Below are 20,235 nucleotides of genomic sequence, written 5' to 3' on the forward strand. Positions count from 1 at the left end.
GTCATTCGGCAGTCACCGTATACGCTTCTCTTGTCAACCACTAGTTCGCTTTCCCCATGATGGTAGTGGTGTGACTAAAATTCTACAACGGCCATCAAGTAATCGCTTACGTATAAATTGATATATTTCATTCGCGAAATTAAGATGGATATAACAATCGAACCAACACTAATTAAACTTTAAAAGTTTCATGGTAATTTTTGTTAATCGACTATGCATTAATACAAAGTTATGTGCACTTAACATACAGAACATATATTTGGTATGATGTACATTTTTAAGAATAAATTCTGATCGGAGGATCATAAATGTATTGATTCTAACATTGGCATATGTATTTTTTTTTTATCATTATCACCTTTTGACACAATAAAAATTTGATTTTCAACATCGATGAAAGTTTCTGATAAATAATATGATTTTTTTTATATCCGAAGTACCAAAAAGCAAAATAATATCCAGTATTTTTTACAATATTAAATAAAACCCAAATAATATGGCCATACTGTTCTTTTTACTCAAAACTATTATAGTTTAGATATAGTGCTCAAAATATTTTGATATTTTTGTGTTGATTGCATTTATTTGAAATTATTAACTTTTTTTTAATTTATATATGATAAAATATTTATCTGTAGTTAAAAATTCTCGAATATCTATTAGAAAATTCTACATTAATTTTTCTTACATATTATTTAAATTGAATACAAATAATTTTTTAATAAGAAATTTAAAGTTAAATTTGTCAAAAACACGAAGATATTAAAATTATTTTGTAATTAAAAATGTATTTATATAAAATATTAAATGTGATTAGCGAATGATTGAATATTTAATAAAAAAAAGTTTCCTTTTAAGCTTTTTTTTTTTAGAAACCTAAAACTTTAAAATATACAATTTCACAATTTTTTTTTTTTGTGTACAATTCAAATTCAAATTACTCAGAAATTAAATACTAAATGAATGTTGGCTATTTTGCTATAATTTAGTAATATTATTCGAAGGCAATTCAAACATTTGATACTGCATATATCATATTATTATTATCATTATTATTTATTATTCACAATGTGATTTACAAAATATTTATGGTATGTTTAAGCTAATATCTATTCAATATATTCATACTGTTCTATGTTACATCGATATTAACTTTTAAGTTTTAACTTATAAATACTTTGGTAGGGAATAATATTAAGTGGCTCTAATTAAAGTGTGCTTATCATACAATTTTCAAATACTAAATAATTAAATATTTTATTAAATTAGATGGATTTTATATTTTGTTGAATTATTTTAGTTTTACAGTATTGAACTCTAGTAGCAACAGCTGATTGCTCAGTTCAATATATTAGACTATTTCAAATTATTGATTATTGATGTGAAAATTATTATCGGTAAATGGTTAGCTATGTCACTGCAAAATTCACATCCAATCTAATATAGACATATAATATAAAATACATGATATGTAATTATAACTAGGATGAAAATTAATTATGGAAACGCAGACGGGATGATTACGATTCATGATATGTATTAAACAAAGGTGAAGCTATCTATATTAATTGTAAATTAATAATAGTTTGAGTAATTCGAATATTATATCATCTATTGCAAATCAATTTTTATAAAAATTACAAATTATTAAATAATAATAATAATTAATATGGTTTTAATACCATGTGATCTTCTTACAATGACTGCAACTTAAAAGCAGCCATAACTTATGTTGACTGCCAAAACACTCAATACAATTAACCACGAATATTATTCCAAAAACTACAGATATTTGGATTTGATAATCATTTGCTATAGTGCTTTCGTTATTTTCTTCTAAGTTTTATTAAAATAACTTTGTATTTAATATTCACAGACATATTAATGGTTTATACCAAAATGTAATTAATATTTTTAATTTATTCTCGCTCAATGACAGGCGTGCGTTTATGCACTTTCGATTTTAACATAAATAACTTAATATTAGATACCATCAAGTACCCTGAACTTCTATGTCTTATCCGCTTCTAAGTAAATACTTTCAATACAAGATACACAATTAATGATAAATTAATTAATGTTCTCCAATAAAAATTACATTAAAAACTATCCTAGGTACCTACTAATTTTTTAACGATTGCGGTAGTAAAGTTAATCTTGATTATTCTTGGTAGTATTTAAACATACTAAGAAAACTAATTAGTTTTATAATATTATAATACCTACTGTAATACAATCTCAGTATTATCAATAGCTTCTTTTGATGTGTTTCTATATCGTTTTTAATATGATATTACCTCAATTATATTGAACATGACGTTCTAATGTTAGCACTTAGGTACTCCAATACATGTATACATATATTACTAAAATACAGAAAATAAATAAAATTTCATTAATAAATAACAAGTAGAAGACGGATAAAAAAAATGTTTGTTTGGTAACAGTTGTATACTTAACGAGATAATTTTCAGGGTATAAGTGTATACGTATTGTAATAATATAATAAATATTATTACTTATTAGTTGTTTTATTGTTTACATCGATTTAAATATTCCAATAATCCAATCATAAGCTTTTTATAAAAATAATCCAATATATGTGTATAATTTTTTTATTACTATTATTTTTTCAAAAGTATTATCTGTTGGTTTATTATTTAAATTAAAAAAAATCAACATTAATCAGTCTATTGATAATTATATAATTTGGGTCATTCGTCGACAAATCCTTGCATTAACAAATCCTCCGGCATGACCCGATATACATTATTTACTTGATGGTTCTTTTTGTGCTTGCTAAACTAACAAGTATTTCGAATACTAATCGTTCGGGCATAATAAGTGGAATCGATAAAGGACGGCTTGAAAATCGAGCAGATTTGACTGAAAAACGAATTCGGCTACCCGTTAAGCGAAATATAGCCACAGCGACGCGTGTTGTTGATAGTCAAACCGAATATCTGACCAAAAATGTCGACCAGTATCACAAAATAGAACAAATTTTATATTCATATCGTTATACGTGTCTATTAAATGCTAAATATCATACCCATTGACGCCATGAGCCGAAGAACGCCGTAGTATAACTCCATGATGCAATATCCGTCTTTAACATGATCAAACCGTTTAGTTTATATTAAAATATATACAAATTTATAATATGGAAAAATTTGATGCGAATTTAAATCACAAATAAACCGTTGTATATACTATAACATCATAATATTTTTTTATGCATTATGCATTATATTTAAATCAGAGTCTTATGCAACTGTGATGCATATTTTTATTACTAGACAGATAGTAATTTTCATAATTTATTATTGTATTTATATAATTATATAACTAATCTGATACTGTAACATTGTACTGAGTGGGTACTAGGACTCCTTGTCTATAGGACTATGTGTATATTGACTGACTGAATTAATAAAATGACTGTTGAACTCTTCACGGAGCAACGGAAAGGCGGTAGGTATCGAGTTAAAAAGACAACAGACGATAATTACACGATACGAGAAAATATTAACTGTGTACATAATATTATTCCATCGACGGTTGACTTACCGGCGTTAATAGAACAACAAATCGTTTTACAGTAATCAAAATATATTTCAGTACAAATAAAAAAACCACGCATAATCATAATAACTAAAATATTTACAATTTTTCAAATAAAAAAAAAAAATAATAAACAAAGTAAGATCAACAAAACATAATTATCATTATCGATAACAACTTACTATTTTTGACTAGTTTCGACATGTTATAAATATTAATAAAAACAATAATAACGACAATAATATTATTAAGTAAAATAAAATAATTTACGCTATATAGGAGTGTGAGTATGAATAGTTGAGTATAATAAAATATGGATATACGATAACGATATAACTATAATATTATTATATTTGTTAATGATAGTGTGCTATTTGTATATGTACAAGTTACAATGACGCGCAAGACCCGCGGCGTATACGACGCACTTCGGCGCGTTCGAATCACACGGAAATCTGGAGGACGCGCACTCGCCAATAAATCGGAACCAGATGCGCGTAACAATCGATATCGATTTCGATCGAAGTCAGTGACATATTATACAATATTATCTGAACGCACGACGACATTGGTGACGGCTACACACAAAAGGATGAGAGTTTTCTCTCGGTGACGCGCCGTTTGAATTTTTTTTTAATACGAGCGCCGCCGACTCGTAATAATAACAATAATAATATTATGTACGACGCGTGTTTTGTGTATGTAACGTGTACGGCACACGTATGTCGAGTTGAACGGTACCGATATCATATTGTTATTGACCGCAATTGGTAATAATCACAAAAACCGGAAAGTCACAAATCGGAAATAGTTTTTGTCACGCATACCTATAGTATAATAACATGTACATTAAACATACACACGATATTCTATTACCGCGGTATACCACCGGCGGTATATGGTTTTTGTGATGCATTTCAACTTCTATATTACATGTGCGTCGGTGGTCGGAATGTTTGCAAATCTTATCGGCAGTCCGATGTGAAGCGGAAAAACGTAAACGCGTCAGAGCACACCGACCGATCAGTCGACCGTGACCGTAATTCTGGTGAACGTCTGCCGGACGCTGAATTCCACGTGGTCGGGAAAACCGGCGGCCAGCGACCGCTGCCAATCCGCGTCGGCCGGCTGATCGTCCAGGTGGTCTTGGAACGACAGCCGCTCGAACGTCAGCCGAAACGCGCGGAGCTGGTCCAGGCGGCTGGCGGACGCGGCCGCGGCCACGTAACCGGCGTTCAGCGGCAGCGTCAGGTCCAGGTCGCGGAGCCGCTCGCAGCCGGCGAGCATTTCCGTCACGCCGGCCGCCGTCGTCTTGTCGCAGTCGGTCAGGTCCAGCCGGAGATTGCGCAGCTGCCTCATCTCGCCGATCCGGCGCAGCACGTCGTCCGTGACGTAAGGACAATCGGCCAGGCCCAGCGACTGCAGTCCGGTGGCGCTCACGAGACCTGAAGAACCAACGAAACAATAACAATAAAACATTAATATTATATTGTAATGGCCGTCGACAATATATTTTATTGTGATATATTTCGTGATAGAAAATAATATTATAACGTATTATCACCGTCACTCAACCTGACGGGGCGGCCCGTTTAGGGAGACTCTGAAATCGAGTTTCCTCGTGTAAAAAATACATAACCGCTACTGACGAATAATTAAAATGAAAAATATTTAAGATCATATTTTGTGTTTGATTAGAAAAATGCGCGTTTTTTATAATATTACTGTACCCAGTCGCATGATCTACGAATAGTTCATTCGACGGGTTTTTGGGTGTAAAGGTAATGACGCCGGTCGCCGGTTTAGTGAAACTGCTAGCTGACCGTTTCAGTCACGGCATGGGTATTGCGGAGAGGGACGGGGAGTATTAGCCACCGTTTGTAGACTGCAGCAGTATTAAAACTGCCGTCAGCCGCATCATCATTCGTCACGTCACTGTTGTTGTACGCATTACGTTGCATCTACACCTTTAAGTTGTACTCCGCGCCCTGTACTATTTTATTAGTTATATTATATTATTATGTGATTATATAGACCGTATATAAAAAAATATTACAAAAAAAAAATTAAACTAGGTATTGAGGTAAATATTAGATCGATTTAATTAAATAACATTATTCGGTGATTTTGTTTTAGTAGGTTTAATGAGTTTAAATTTTCTCCGGCATCTTTACCTACGGATCGCCACTTCGTCAAACTGATTTTTTAAATCGTAAAACCACGGAGTGTATTCTCGTCCCCGAACGTTTGTAGAAACGACAAAAGATGTCTCTGTCTAGAAACCGACGATAAGTTAAAATTGACTTTCACACTTTATTTTACCATTACACAATAGCGTCTACGCAACAGCTTCAGTAACTGTACTATCACACTAGAATCTAGTGACTAGATAGTATGAGCGAGTTCGACAAGAATTCGATTACTTTTTCGATATCGTTCGTGTGGTATGTTGGGGATGGTGTCGATTATTGGGGTAATGTGAAGGGGAAGGTGGAGTTTGTCTACCAAAAAATTATTCAAAACTCCCCCAAATCCCAATAATAAAATAATACATTTTTTTTGTTTCTATTAATTGACTCATTTTATAAAAAAAACTTACTTAATCCTCTCAGAAATGCAATTAAATCTTTGACTATTATAATACTATTGTAACTATTGTAAGGGCTACATAAAACGTTTGAAAGAATTTTCTGCAATATTTTGAATTTGTTTTATAATTTTATTTCTTACTGACGAAAAATAACACGGAACGTCCCGTATTATCATTACTGTGCTTGTGAAATCATGAAAGTATATCGTGATATGGCCAGACTTGCGCAAGGTTCAAAGTATTATAATCTTAGATTCTGAGAAAAATCTCTAAATACACCGTTGTTAAAACGTGTCCATCATTAAAAATATTCGTACCTACACACATTGATATTGCGTGTATTAAACGTTGATTAAACCGATCGATTTTTATGTGAAAAACTATTCACAAGATAAATATTACAATATATTGTAGTTATTTGTTTGATTAAAATTAATTAACATTTAAGGTATGAGAAGAAGATACACACATTAGTTATTATTTATTTTTTTATTTTTGCAACACATTTTATGAGTCAATTGGAAAATTCACAATTAAATGAATCTAAATGTATTATCCATGTATATGTTTTCATATACTTGCATTTTCAAATTATAAATTGGTAAAATTTTTTTCTTTTTCATTTACAAGAATAAGTTTAGTACATCATAAAACGAATTATATAATATGTTTTAAACTCAGGTAAGTACATGTAGAATCTACCCTTAAGCCCCATTGATTCGTAACAATATCGAAAACAAATTATTAGTTATGATATTAAGTATAATACTATAAAGTCTATAATATATATTATATAATTGTATAAGACATTCTATAAAAAAATAAAAAATCGTCGTCTTCAGCATCCGAGGACAATAATATCAATATCATACAGGACTTGAATAAAATTGCATAAGACAAACTCCATACAATTGTATATCATATGTTATATTATACTAGTGCATCAAAAATCGATTCTTATTGTTCGGGGCGAATATGTACAATATATTATATTATATAGATTACAGACGCCTATTGTATTTCCTATAGTGCACGTGAAAAGAATATGGACGACTACCGCCTGTGCAGTTTTAAAGATTCCTTTGAAGTCAGAATATAAATACATCTTTCGCGTAAGTATACACAATATATTCGACCTATATAATACACAAGGATGCACTCGTAAAGTGCTCGTACGGTTCCGGGTTTGTTAAAATCGATTTGTGATGGCCTTTATTCAATTGTGTAGTTTTTGTTTTTTTTGTTTTTATGCAATTCCAAACACCCCCGCCATAAATAGATTCTTCTGCGAATACAATTCTATGTGGCCCGTAAACACCTATTCTGGGTTTTTATTAAACTGTATTCAACTATGATTGCAGCGAGACATTGTGTGTGCGGTACGGGAACCGACAACGGGTTCGGAATAAACATTGACGTATTATTAAAATGTTACAATTATTATTGGTACAGAAATTGCACATAAAAAAACGAAAAAATATTTTTTGAACAGACATTTTGTGAAAAACTGCATGCTATATCGATACTGAGAAATAATATTATTTATGGATTCGCTTGACGTTTGTCGTGCAGTTCTCGTGAATTTGCTAATAAATTAATAATTGTGTACCTATATAAAGTATTTTACTTTCATAGTGTTGCAATATACCTGATTTATTTGGTATAGTGATGTTAATAATAATAATAATAATATATCGAAATTATTTTTATACAAGTTGAATAACAACGCATGACTAACGAATTGGAATGTTTGGGTGTTCACACCTAACATAATTTAAAAATAATGTTATATTAATTTATGAACGGTAATAGATGATAAAAATAATCATTATCCAGAAACTTGGACGATCGGGGTAAAAACACTGGTTGTCAAAATGTGAACACTATAGTCTTGTATCCCAATCGCATCGGCGAAAATCCGTGAATAATAATAATTATTGTTCAAAAAACATAGCATCATAAAACAAATAAATTCTCCGATTTTTTTTAGAATCCAAATGTATTTAAATTGATTTATTCCGGTTTAATTTCGGACGGATATGGATTATGAGTTAAAACGCAATTAACAAAATTTAAATATTAATAACCATTTCGCTTACCCGGCGCGCCTCTGGTGTTTATTTGAATAGTAAATTCGAAAAATTAACGTGGATTTAATGTCAATCTACCGGGGTTCTCTCATACGGCGTCGTGTAATAAAATGTGTAATCGATTTAGTATCGACTAAAAAAAAAACCGGTGAAAAAAAAAATTTCGTGTTATCGTAAAGGATCGTAATTCATAATATTTATTTCGTGTCATCGATTCGCGCGAATCGCTTTCGAGTATTCTCGGTCGACGTTTGTCGACATCGCTTGCGGTCCACGTGGAATTCGAGCACACGTCTAATGAAGTGCCCACCCGATATCATATTATAATTACATATAATATTAATACCACCTGTAAGCGGGTGAGAATTCGGACTGCGGTCGATAAACTTCGATAAGTGCCGATTGTTTAAACTTTTAAGCTAATCAACCTAATCAACTTATATGATTATAATATTATTATGTCTGACGACGGCTGTTGACGGTTGGTGAGGTGGTGGGGGGAGGGGCACAGAAATCAAAATCAAAAATAGAACTATTATCGATCGGAAACGCATAATCATTGTCGGACTTACCACTGAGCAGACCGTCCGACGTGACGTTCGACATGCCTTCGACGTCGAGGTGTTGGAGTGACGGCATCCCGGCCACGGCCACGAACCCGTCGTCGTCCACTTGCCGGGCGGCCTTCATGGTCAACCGGCGCAACCGGCGGCACGCGGGCACCAACCGCTTGTACGCGGCCGGGCCCAGCCCGGAACAGTCGGCCGCGGTGAGCGCGAGCAGGTCTTCGGGCGTCTCGGCGGCGACGGCGGCCGAGGCGTCCGCGGCGTTGGCCGCGTCGTCCCAGTCGGCCGCGCTCCCGCACCGGGACACCGGGTAGACGGCGTACGCGTGCGGCGCCGGCCGGCGGACCGTCACCCTGAACTCGGACAGCAGACCTGCGCACGTGCGCTCCACCGCGTCCATGAGCTCGACCACCCGGCGGTCGTCGGCCCGGTCGTGCGAGCACCTGAGCACCGGCGGCCGGCGGTCGAGGTCGTCGTCCACGCCGCTGTCGCTGCCGTCGCCGCTTTGGCCGTCGTCGTCGTCGTCGTCGCCGTCGCCGTCGTCGTCTTTATTTTCGTTTAGGTCGTCAGCGTCGTCGCGGGCCTCGAGCATGGCAGACACCGCGTCGGCCACGTCGTCGGCCGTCATCACCACATTGCTGAAGCACACCCGCCGGGCGCGGACTTCGGACAACAAGCGGCGCAGACTTTCGACCGGCAGGTTGGCGTACTGCACGTCTCGGCCGTAACCCACGTGCAACACCTCCAACGCGGACGATCGGCTGCCACGACATTTATCGCTGTCGTCACATTCACCGTCGCTACATGTGCTGCCAACGCAGTCGTCGTCGTCGTCGTCGTCGTCGTTGTCGCTATGTTCGCCGCCTTCGTTACCGTCTTGTCCGTTACGTTCGCCGTCATCACTGCGTTCGTCGAACCGCCTCAGTTGTCTGGGCACGTCGCGGTCGAAGTCATACACGTCCACCAGGTACAGTGACGTTACGTTCCGCACGTCGTACGTCCGCGTCACGGTGGCCGCCGTGTCCTGACCACCGCGCACTAGCAGTGCGCCTTCCGACGCGTACATGTGGTGCTGGGCCACTCGGTACAATCGATCGGTGGTCGCCGACGCCTGTAGCAGATCATCCGTGGACTGCTTCCGGAATATGAACCGGATCATTTCCGGTGGCAGGCGGTCGAAAACGCATTTCGGACACGATCTGTGGACGCGAAAAACACACGATTACTATATTATATTGTAATATTAATAATAATATAGATATGATTGTGACGATGACGATGATGATTAATAATATATTTACGCCATATACTCATTATAGCGGTAAAATTCGAATCAAAATTATTATTATTTTTATACTTATTTTTATTTTTCGAATTAATATGTATTTTCGGTATTTAACACTGACGGGTAATATTATCTGTTGTCACTGGTGGGCGGTGAGCGAATTTCAGATTCACGTTAAGTTCAAAATGTGTTCATATCAGCCTTATAAGCTTTTATTCCCGTCGAGAATAATTCTTGTATTATATGTGACTTCTACCGCGGTCATTTTAAAAGTTAACGACTTAAATTTGGCATTCATTTCAAGTACCTACATAATATTGTTTGATTATTATCAACGTTCTTTTTTTTTTCATTTTAAAGTCGATACATGTACGCACATTTGTGTTTCAGTTTATATTTTCGAAGGACATTGATAATATTTTATATACAGTTTTGAAACAGATCTAATTGTCTCGCAATTTTCAAAACTTTTAGATTGTTTAATAAATGTGAATGTTTATAATATTTTCGATTTTGAACATTATTTGTTAAAAGTACCACGTATATTTAAGACTTACATTGACGCTATGTTCAAAAATGTATTTTTGTTAAATGTACAATCATTACGGGGCGTTATCCAAAACTTATAAATTCGCAGCTGTGAACATCTCAATAACTATTGTATGAAGACAAAAATAGCAATTTATTCTAAGTTATAAAATAAAGCCGATACTGTCAAAAACAGTTTTTTTTACGCGGAACGTTGTCAAAACGTTTCACAAATCTCTTTGTAATATGACATTCGAGATTGGATTTTAACCGTTAAGAGTTTTAAACTTTTTATATATCAACTTTAAAGAATAAAGGAGACAATTTTTCACTCAATTTGGTACCAATAAACTTCCAGGGACTACAATAAACTTTTAGTAATTCACGGTATTCCTTTTCGATTTTTATAAGTTCGAAAATACGTAAAAAGAAAAACAATAAGTCATAATATACGTAGGACAGTGATGAATTGCGTAAGTACAAATGTGCGTGGTAAATACACTAATAAATACGGGACGAATCGCTCGAATTCATATTATATCGACTATATGCGGTATAGATGACTCGGTTACCTGCAACAATCAACTTTCAACAGTACTATCATGCACAGTATTTCGACGATTATCATTTTTAAATTCACGAGCAATTTATATTAAATCTAATTTGTAAGTTTAAGATGTTGATTAAAAGAACTATTCGATGACGTATTATGACTACGATCATTGTATTCTAAAGTTATTATCGTGTCTACGGACTTTGATGTGCTACAACGTAAAGAATAGGCGTAGAGATTATGTCGATTTTCATTCAACAACTCGTGAAAACTATTATCCCCGAATCGAGCTTTATATTCCATTGCTAGCGTGGCGGAATCTCAAAAGTTTTTTAGAAAGGATACAAATGATGCTCTTTTTTAGCACTTCAACATTTTCCCCTTACGTAATGCCGGAGAGGATATGTTATAAGGACTTCACTTTTCTAGTGGATATACCCGTATTATATTTATTTTTTACGAGTATGTGGACACTGCAGATTCACGCTCATTTCATTTTTTTTTTAAATTTAAATTTCAGGCCCTCTCTGACTACTTTATCGTTTCGTTTACCCCTTTAAATCCTTGAAGTAATTTTTTCTATCACTCTCTTTCTCACTCTAATTCTTTTCAAGATGACCTGGGGACTCTTTTATAACAAGATATAACATTACAATTTGATGAAAGTCGATTTTGCATTTCACTAATGTGCGATAATCGGAATTTTCGGTTTTTTTTATTATAAGCTAAAAATGTTGAATAACATGTTCTAGCCAATAATATCTAATTAACAATGCTTACACAACGTGGTGAATAAAACACAATAACATTATATGATCAGTCATATTATTGGATGACTACACAGTAACAATGTGTAAGTTTATAAACTTATCACATATTCAGATTAATGATTTATTGAAGGTTAGTGTAACAATTATTATTATTTCATCAAAGTCGATAACATTGGTTCACAGTTCTATGTCTGATTTATGGTATACATATACACACATGAATAATTTACGTGGCAATACCACACGAATATTTAAAGGCAATCGAAACGGTGTTCAAAAAACAAATAATTTATGTCAGTAAAATGTCGGCGCCAATCGGATAGTATAATATCGCTTGACCACAACGTATCGGTATAAACACGTTGACACACACAACAGTCCTTTAAAGTTCACATGTATTATATAACGTCAAATAAAATAAAACCCTAAATAAAGACCAAAAAACTATCTGAAACTGTAATTGAATATTCGATCGGATGAATAACAAAAAATTGAATGATTGAATAAAACGTGCGGTGGATGATAAGATATACCATTTTTTTATTTAGTTTTCAAACAAATAACAATCTGAATATCTATAGTCTTTTACGTTGTGAAAAAATGCGTTGATGAAATGTTAGGTACACTCACGATTCCGTATCGTCCATATTTTGCGTTGGAGTCTGCTGGACCTCACTGTTGACCGTCATGTGCTGGAGTCGACTCCAAAGTATTACTATAGAAGTCTGTGTGAACTATGACGAGGTTATGCGTGTGTGTGTGGTGAGTTTATAGTATAATATAGTTTAATATTTAAATACATATACTATTGCACACATTGAATACAAAAATACGAACGACCGTACTCGAAATCGGATTGAACGGAAACGTGAAACACGACCAATCGAAAATTAAACCGAAATACACGGACTGAATGAACGTTGTCTGGTCGTTTGTGCGGCAGCAACAGCATATACGAGACACGGACTGTGTGGCGAGGTAGGTCTATAATAATATGTTGAACACATAACCACAGTGTGCGCATTGAATGACCGGTCTGTTTCCGTGTCTTATATATACGTCGGCCAGTCCGCCCGTCCGTCCGCCACCGCCACCAGTGACGCGTTATCTGAGCGAAATAGTTCAGTGAAAACAATATAATAATAATATTAATAATAATAATAATAATTCATACCTACGTAGATATGCGTAACGTGGAACGTCCTATGGAATCGGAAATCGTATGGAAGGGCGCGGCGATAGATGCTCAACGAGGAAACCACTTTCGGATGTTGCGTGTTATTCTTGCCTACATAATATTGTACAGTATACTGAACGCGAAAATGTGTAATGTGATTTTCGTGTTGACCTTTGCCGTCTGTCGGGTGTTTATACTGTATTAATAATTAAAAAATATATACATTTATTCGACACACCAACAACATTTGATTTTAACGTCGTGTGTGCATATCTAATGCTTAAAGTTTATTTTTTCACGTGGTGTTGACAAGCGACACGCCAATGCGGTACACGAGTTGTATGGGATTTACATATACGTATTTAGTATTGTTTATTTATATTGGTATAACTCAATCGTTATTAAGGTTAAAAATAGATATCCCACGTTATTGAGACTATGGCACAAACCGAAACGTGGTTGTTTTTATTTTTTCGTGAGATGAAATTCAGTTGATAATATCATTGAGTTGAAACGCTTCAAATCAAAACGGGGAAGCCATGATTTTTCAAGTTAACCAATAAAACAAATATACAATCACACACCAATGCAACAAGTCACAACATGGTGATATTATTTTTCTTTTACTGAAAAAATTAATAAATTAAATACTGACCAAAAATGTATTCAAATACGTTGATTTTGCTATGACTTGTGGCAGTATATCATATTATATCGAAAGGTAAAATAACTATCGTCCTGTAAAATTATTATACTATATATAATATATAGTATATTATATATATATATATAATATAACTAAAAATAAATCAAAATTTCAATTGCAGTGATCTCATACTAAGCGTACGATGTAATATTATCGGTCACAACGTCTTCTATAACATAATTATTTCATTGTACATGATTACAGTTCAAATTTAAATTTGCACTGTTCCTTTATTTTTTATACATTTACATTTTTTTAGTACTCGTATTTAAATTTGCACACTATTATTTCACTGAAATTTGAATGTAGGTGGTTTTGATTAACATAAAACCACTCGTCCATCAAAGGTCAAATAATCCTTTGAAAATCTAAAAATTTTAGTAATTTTACTCGCCGTTTATCGTGGACTTACTACACTTGCTTTTGAATTATTTATTCTAAAGTAAAATATATTCTCAAATCTGAATAATGATGATATAGAAACACAAATTATATCTTGGCCATATATACTGCACAATAATATTGTATAACGCGTGTATGAATTACAACAAAGAATAAAACATTATGTATGTTTAATAAACACATTTGTATGTGATTATAAGGTGAATAATATTTTGTAATAATGTATACTATAACATCAAAAGCCTTATGTTATTATTGAATAAGAAAACAAAGAGCAATTTTTATTAAATAGTTACACAACTAAAAACACATATTATCATATAAGCATAATATATTAAGTACCTACAAATACATTTTAGATAATTACATTATTGTTAAATGTCAAAATATATTAAATACGTTTATTTCGTTAATTAATAATCTAACCAATATTTTACTCAAAAGTTCTATTAATAGGTCATAAATTGTATTGAAGAATGTAACTAGCCTTATTATTTTAATTATGAAATAAAAATTGTATTAATCTAGTATAGAATATAATATAAAACATAAGCAACATTATACTAATTTGTATGTAATATTAAAATTCAATATTTGTATTTTAAATTATACTTCTAAATTAATAATTAAATAAATTATATCCTTGCTTATATGTTTAAGTTGATATTACATTAAACCTATAATTCATATTATAAAATATACCAACAACCGTAGCCTTAAAAACGTAGCAATTAAACAACTCAGTGATCCTAGTACATATTATTTTGAGTTTAATATTTCATTCTTAATTATTGTAACACGTGATATCAATATCAAAAATAGAAAGAAATCAAGTTAGTTACCGAAAACAGATGTATAATTTACTGTATAGCTTTAAAGCTGACACGCGATACTGCGATAGTGTGCAATACAAATATTATGGAAGAATATTTTATATTATAATGATTAATTTCATATCGCATCACATTTATACTTAGAAAATAATAATAATTAAAATAATGTTCAACTGTTTTAATTCTTTATCTGTTATCTATGTAAAGGTATAATAATAATTATTCGATTGATACTTTAACTGATTAGGTCACTCAAAATAAAAATAAAAATATATGTTTATAATATATATATATAAATAATTGTTGAAAGTAAATGGTTTTAATTAAAAAACAAAATCGTAAAAGCTAACTCATTTAATTATGAATTATGATATTCATAAAATGTTTTATTTATGATTTATAATCGTATCGGATTTTTATATCTAAAATAAATCCTTAATTATTTTACTTTTAAGCCTAAACATCGGTTTCTCGATAACACGAACAAAAGTTAGAACAAAGAAACTTTTTAATATTTTAATCGTCTAAAGGTGTTAAAAAAATCGATTTGTTTTGATAAACTAATATATTTATAGATATACTTTATAATATATTAATTATTAAATACACTGAAAATATACATTTCTTAAATTGGTATTTATCATAACGATAATTTATTTGAATAAATAAATAGTTGTATACATATTAAATATTAAATTTACGGTAGAATAAAAACTATTTTTGATAAAAGTGGAATATATTTTCAAAATATAAAATCTTTAATATTTACTATAACTACTATCATCTATTAGTTTTTGAAACTTGTATTATGTTATACGTTTGTATGAACCCAATAATATCGTTCATTTATCATTGAAAAGTTATACGCAAAAAAACATATAGGTACGTATTATTCAATAATTATTATAATATAATATTATTTCATAAACATTTTACTTGATGATATTATGAATATATTTTAAGCCGTATTTTATAATAGTTTAAAAAAATAGTTAATCTAAAAATGACCACTGATCATATTAACATTATAATATGTGTATCGTAAATCTTATTGATATTCACCCAAAGTTATTAACTATCGGTTGTCTATGACATTATAGCGACTTTTCAATGTACCTACACAATAGGTATTCAATATTCATCAAATTGATTTCGGTTCATCCACTGTAAAAAAAAATTAGTTTTTATTTTTGTTTTATTGGAAATAATTTATTTGTATTTGTAGCAAGCATAAATATATATTTATAGCTTTTAGTGAAATAAAATAAAATTATATCGATTTACATCTTAATATAAGTTTATAGCACATGTGGCCCACTAAGGTATTCTGTGTGACCCGTCACAAATTTATAAATCAGCTTTTTTTTAATTTGTTGATAATATACTGATCATTGTACTTTTATATTTGGTGGCCCACTCGGAGATGATAGTTTACCAAAGTAGCACGCTGAACAAAAAAGGTTGGGCATCACTGGTTTATAGTATATAAAAGTAAAATTTAAATAGTTAATAAAAATATTTAACTTATATTTTATTTATAGCTCTGACTTATCAGCCATAACGAATTATATTATATTCATTACTCATCTTTATTAATAATTTATTTATTTATTTTATTTTATTTTACTATCATAAAGTAATTTTATGGATATTTATGGCATTAGAAAGGTAATTTTCCCATTTTATCTGTGAGTTCTAATAAATAAAAATAAAAACAACCAAAAGTCACAAAAAATTAATTAAATACATTTCAGTCAGTGCGTTTTAATCTGATTCCTACTCAATATTTTTATGCAAATGCAACGATTGATCATCGCTCTATAATATTTACAATATTATATATTACACCACAGTTCACTATATCGTTCCAATCCAAGTGTTGAATATAAAATCCACCCACTTTTGAGGCTTTCTTTTACAGCATAGTACTTAAAGTGAAATTGACTGAACTCTAAATAATATAAATAGTACCAGTAATTATACCAATTTAATAAGGCACCTTTTTTACAAATGTATATAAATTAGTTTACACTCAGTCTTCATATCACCATGTTATTATACTATATTTATGTATTTATTGCATATGTGGTTTGAGGTTTTACTTCTTAGTTAACGGTTGTTTTAACATGCAATCATGGTTTACTTTAACAATGATTTACATATATTATATACATACAAGAGATTATATTTATTGACCACCGCCCTAAGTACAATACATACCCCACTCGAGTGACCTTAATCCGTTGTGTAAATAATAATTGCAAAAGATAAATTCAACTACTAAAATATAGATAATAAAAATGCACACTAAGAAGTTTTACTTGAAATTTCTTATTTATTAGCTGCTGTTACTAAGAAATACGGTAATATTGAATTACTTGTGAGTCATGTTAGTCATTTATAAATTTATAATTTTGAGAAAGCATACATATTAAAAATTTAATGAAATAACCACAGTGAAAATCAAATTGTAGCTCTTGATCAAAAATATTTCTATATTTATTTTTTATTATGCACTGGAATTTTACCAAAAGTTAAAAAATAAATAAGCAATAAAACATTAAAATAAATACTGTTAAAAGTTCAGCGTACTGGCTGTAATGGCTGCATCTTACTAGCACATAATATAAAAAAAATTGAATGTTAAAAATAATGCATTTTAATCTATTATTTTTAATACGAGAGTATATTGATGTATTATTAAGTTTAAAGGTAGGGATATCATCTACGCCTTTCTTTTTATATTTTAATTTTGAAGAAAATTATGAGTATTTTAAATTATACAAACGAAAATATATTTAAAAAGCTCATAATTCGTGTCAATATTAAAATATCATATAAATCCTAAAAGTTGCTATATAATACATTCACGTTTAAATTTAATATAAGTGAATTTACTCTAATATGAAAATAAGATTCATCTAAACTTAAAATTTGATATATTATGTGTTTGTAAAACAGAGACAAAACATGTCGGTAGTAATTTTATATTTTTAAATCATCGAATTACGGTGTATGTATATATAACTTACAATAAACTTAAAATTTAAAATTTAAAATGGAATAAAAATACTTTATTAAAAAAAGTTTATGTAAAACTATATCTGCACAAAAAAAAATAATAAATTATTATTATATAGCTGTTTTAAATATATTATATACACGAATAAAAAAATGGGTAAATCATTTAAGTTAACTAACAATTTATCTCTTGTACATACATAATAAATAGGTATTATCGTTATTAATTATTATTATTTTTATTGTTATTATTTATTTAAATGTACAAATGTGGCTGCATAATAACTAATAAGTAATAACTAGTGTTAATAATTTAGATTATAATATTTATCATTTTTTTCTTAATGTTTTTTAATTAATTTAATTATAGTAAATAGTTAAATTATATTTTATGGGAAAGTAAATGACTGATAACAAGAGAAATGTTTGCATGTTTGCAGTAAAATTTCAACTGATAATATTCAATACGATAAAATTTTTAAAAAAACTTTCACATAAACAATTGAAACTAATATGATAAGTTTTGACAAAAAAAAAAAGCTACCTATACTTCACAAAATAAAAATTTATACTATTTAACAATTATGTAAGAAATATGACTTTCGATAACTAGAAAATGAATTTTAATTATAAACGTTTTAAATGAAAATATAAACGTCATATGAAATTGTTACCATAAATATTGTGTATAGGTACACTTGATTTCTTATAAAACTTAGCTCTGTAATACGAATTATTATGTCCAAATACAATTACAATATTCAATTCATCAGTCAATTAAATAAGGTACAGTGTATCATTTGATTTTTGAATTTTAATAATATCATATTAAACACTATTTAATAATCTTCTTTTTTTCTTAAACATTAATAATCGAAATTATACATATCTATATAATGTAACATCCTAAATAAACGAATTTAATTATTTATTTTATGTTAGAATTTGGGTAATCAATTATTTATTTCGCTTTAAAAATTATGGTATAATATGTTGCATAAGACTATTATACGATTATAAATGCGAACACATATTATGTGTGCAAATATATTTAAAATTTAAAATATAATATAAACATAATATATTTTTATATTTTATTAATTTCCACATAAATTCAGTTTTCAGGTAATATGCGTACCTAAAATAATTGTTATACAGGTATATAACATATTTACTTGATATTATCGACAATAAATTATTAGGTAAAATAATAATAAAAATGAGTTATTATATGAAATGAAAAAAATAGATTTATGAACTATATCATATTACACTTTATCTTTATCACTTAGAATATGTTTGGTGTTATTATTATCAATCACATAAAATGTGTTGACCTTCAAAAAATAATCATACAGAAAAAAAAATTGACTATGTTATTCTAGATTTACTTACAATTATTGTCTTCGTGTAAGTAAACGTATATTATTTAAATAAAATGTATTATAAATATTAGTTATAACACATCATATAAAAAACTAGAGATTTATTATTATTTTAAGCGTTTAAGATAATAATATTACCAATGCGCCACTTAATTCTAATACCTATAATCTATATAGTATACATTAATTTAGATATTTTTATATTAAATAACCTTTTATTTTTTAATGTTATCGTAATTTCATAATATGATCTTCCTACTTAACTAAGCATTTCCAAACTCTAAGTACTAACTAATACTTCAATGTTTGATATAAAAAGTTTGCCTCCTTAAAAATTGAAACACAAACATTTAAAATATTAAAAGGTATTTGATTACTTTTGCACTTTTTATGTAAATGGAAAATAATTATAATTATACGTATTTAATGTCTAGACTAATTAATTTTAAGAAATAATTATTTTTAAATATACTTATAACATATAAGGTCACGTGTCAAAAAATATAAAAATTTCAATATTCCATAATTTATATTATTGTTTATTAAGTATTATTATTATCTAGTTTTATTGTTTAATCTTGCAGGCTCAATAAATTATAATATTAAGTAGAAATATTCGAAATTTTAATCTATATGAATCTCTATATTGTATACTATAACTACTATAATAGTCTATAATCTACAAGTTAGAATTATTATTCCTTTCATACTAAAATTTATTGATTGAATCATTATTCATAAAGTATTGTACTTTTTATGAAGCTT

General features: G+C 30.4%; 1 protein-coding gene across 1 annotated transcript; it reads right to left on the minus strand.

Annotated features, from left to right (window-relative positions):
* Window positions 1-3,594: 3,594 nt before the first annotated feature.
* On the minus strand, window positions 3,595-13,011 carry LOC132932040 (uncharacterized). Its single transcript, XM_060998226.1, has 3 exons — window positions 12,577-13,011; window positions 8,817-10,009; window positions 3,595-5,009 (listed from the first exon to the last, which is right to left on the minus strand). The coding sequence occupies exons 1-3, from the start codon at window positions 12,633-12,635 to the stop codon at window positions 4,588-4,590; spliced, it is 1,674 nt and encodes a 557-aa protein (XP_060854209.1). The 5' UTR covers window positions 12,636-13,011; the 3' UTR covers window positions 3,595-4,587.
* Between the last annotated feature and the right edge of the window lie 7,224 nt (window positions 13,012-20,235).

This window comes from Rhopalosiphum padi, chromosome 1 (assembly GCF_020882245.1).
Source record: "Rhopalosiphum padi isolate XX-2018 chromosome 1, ASM2088224v1, whole genome shotgun sequence".
Taxonomy (NCBI): domain Eukaryota; kingdom Metazoa; phylum Arthropoda; class Insecta; order Hemiptera; family Aphididae; genus Rhopalosiphum; species Rhopalosiphum padi.

Coding starts and splice junctions, on each gene's coding strand:
- LOC132932040 (XM_060998226.1), bottom strand. CDS start 12,635: ATGACGGTCAACAGTGAGGTCCAGCAGACTCCAACGCAAAATATGGAC. Junction 10,010..12,576: donor AATATGGACGATACGGAATC/GTGAGTGTACCT, acceptor TCGCGTCCACAG/ATCGTGTCCGAAATGCGTTT. Junction 5,010..8,816: donor GTCGGACGGTCTGCTCAGTG/GTAAGTCCGACA, acceptor TTGGTTCTTCAG/GTCTCGTGAGCGCCACCGGA.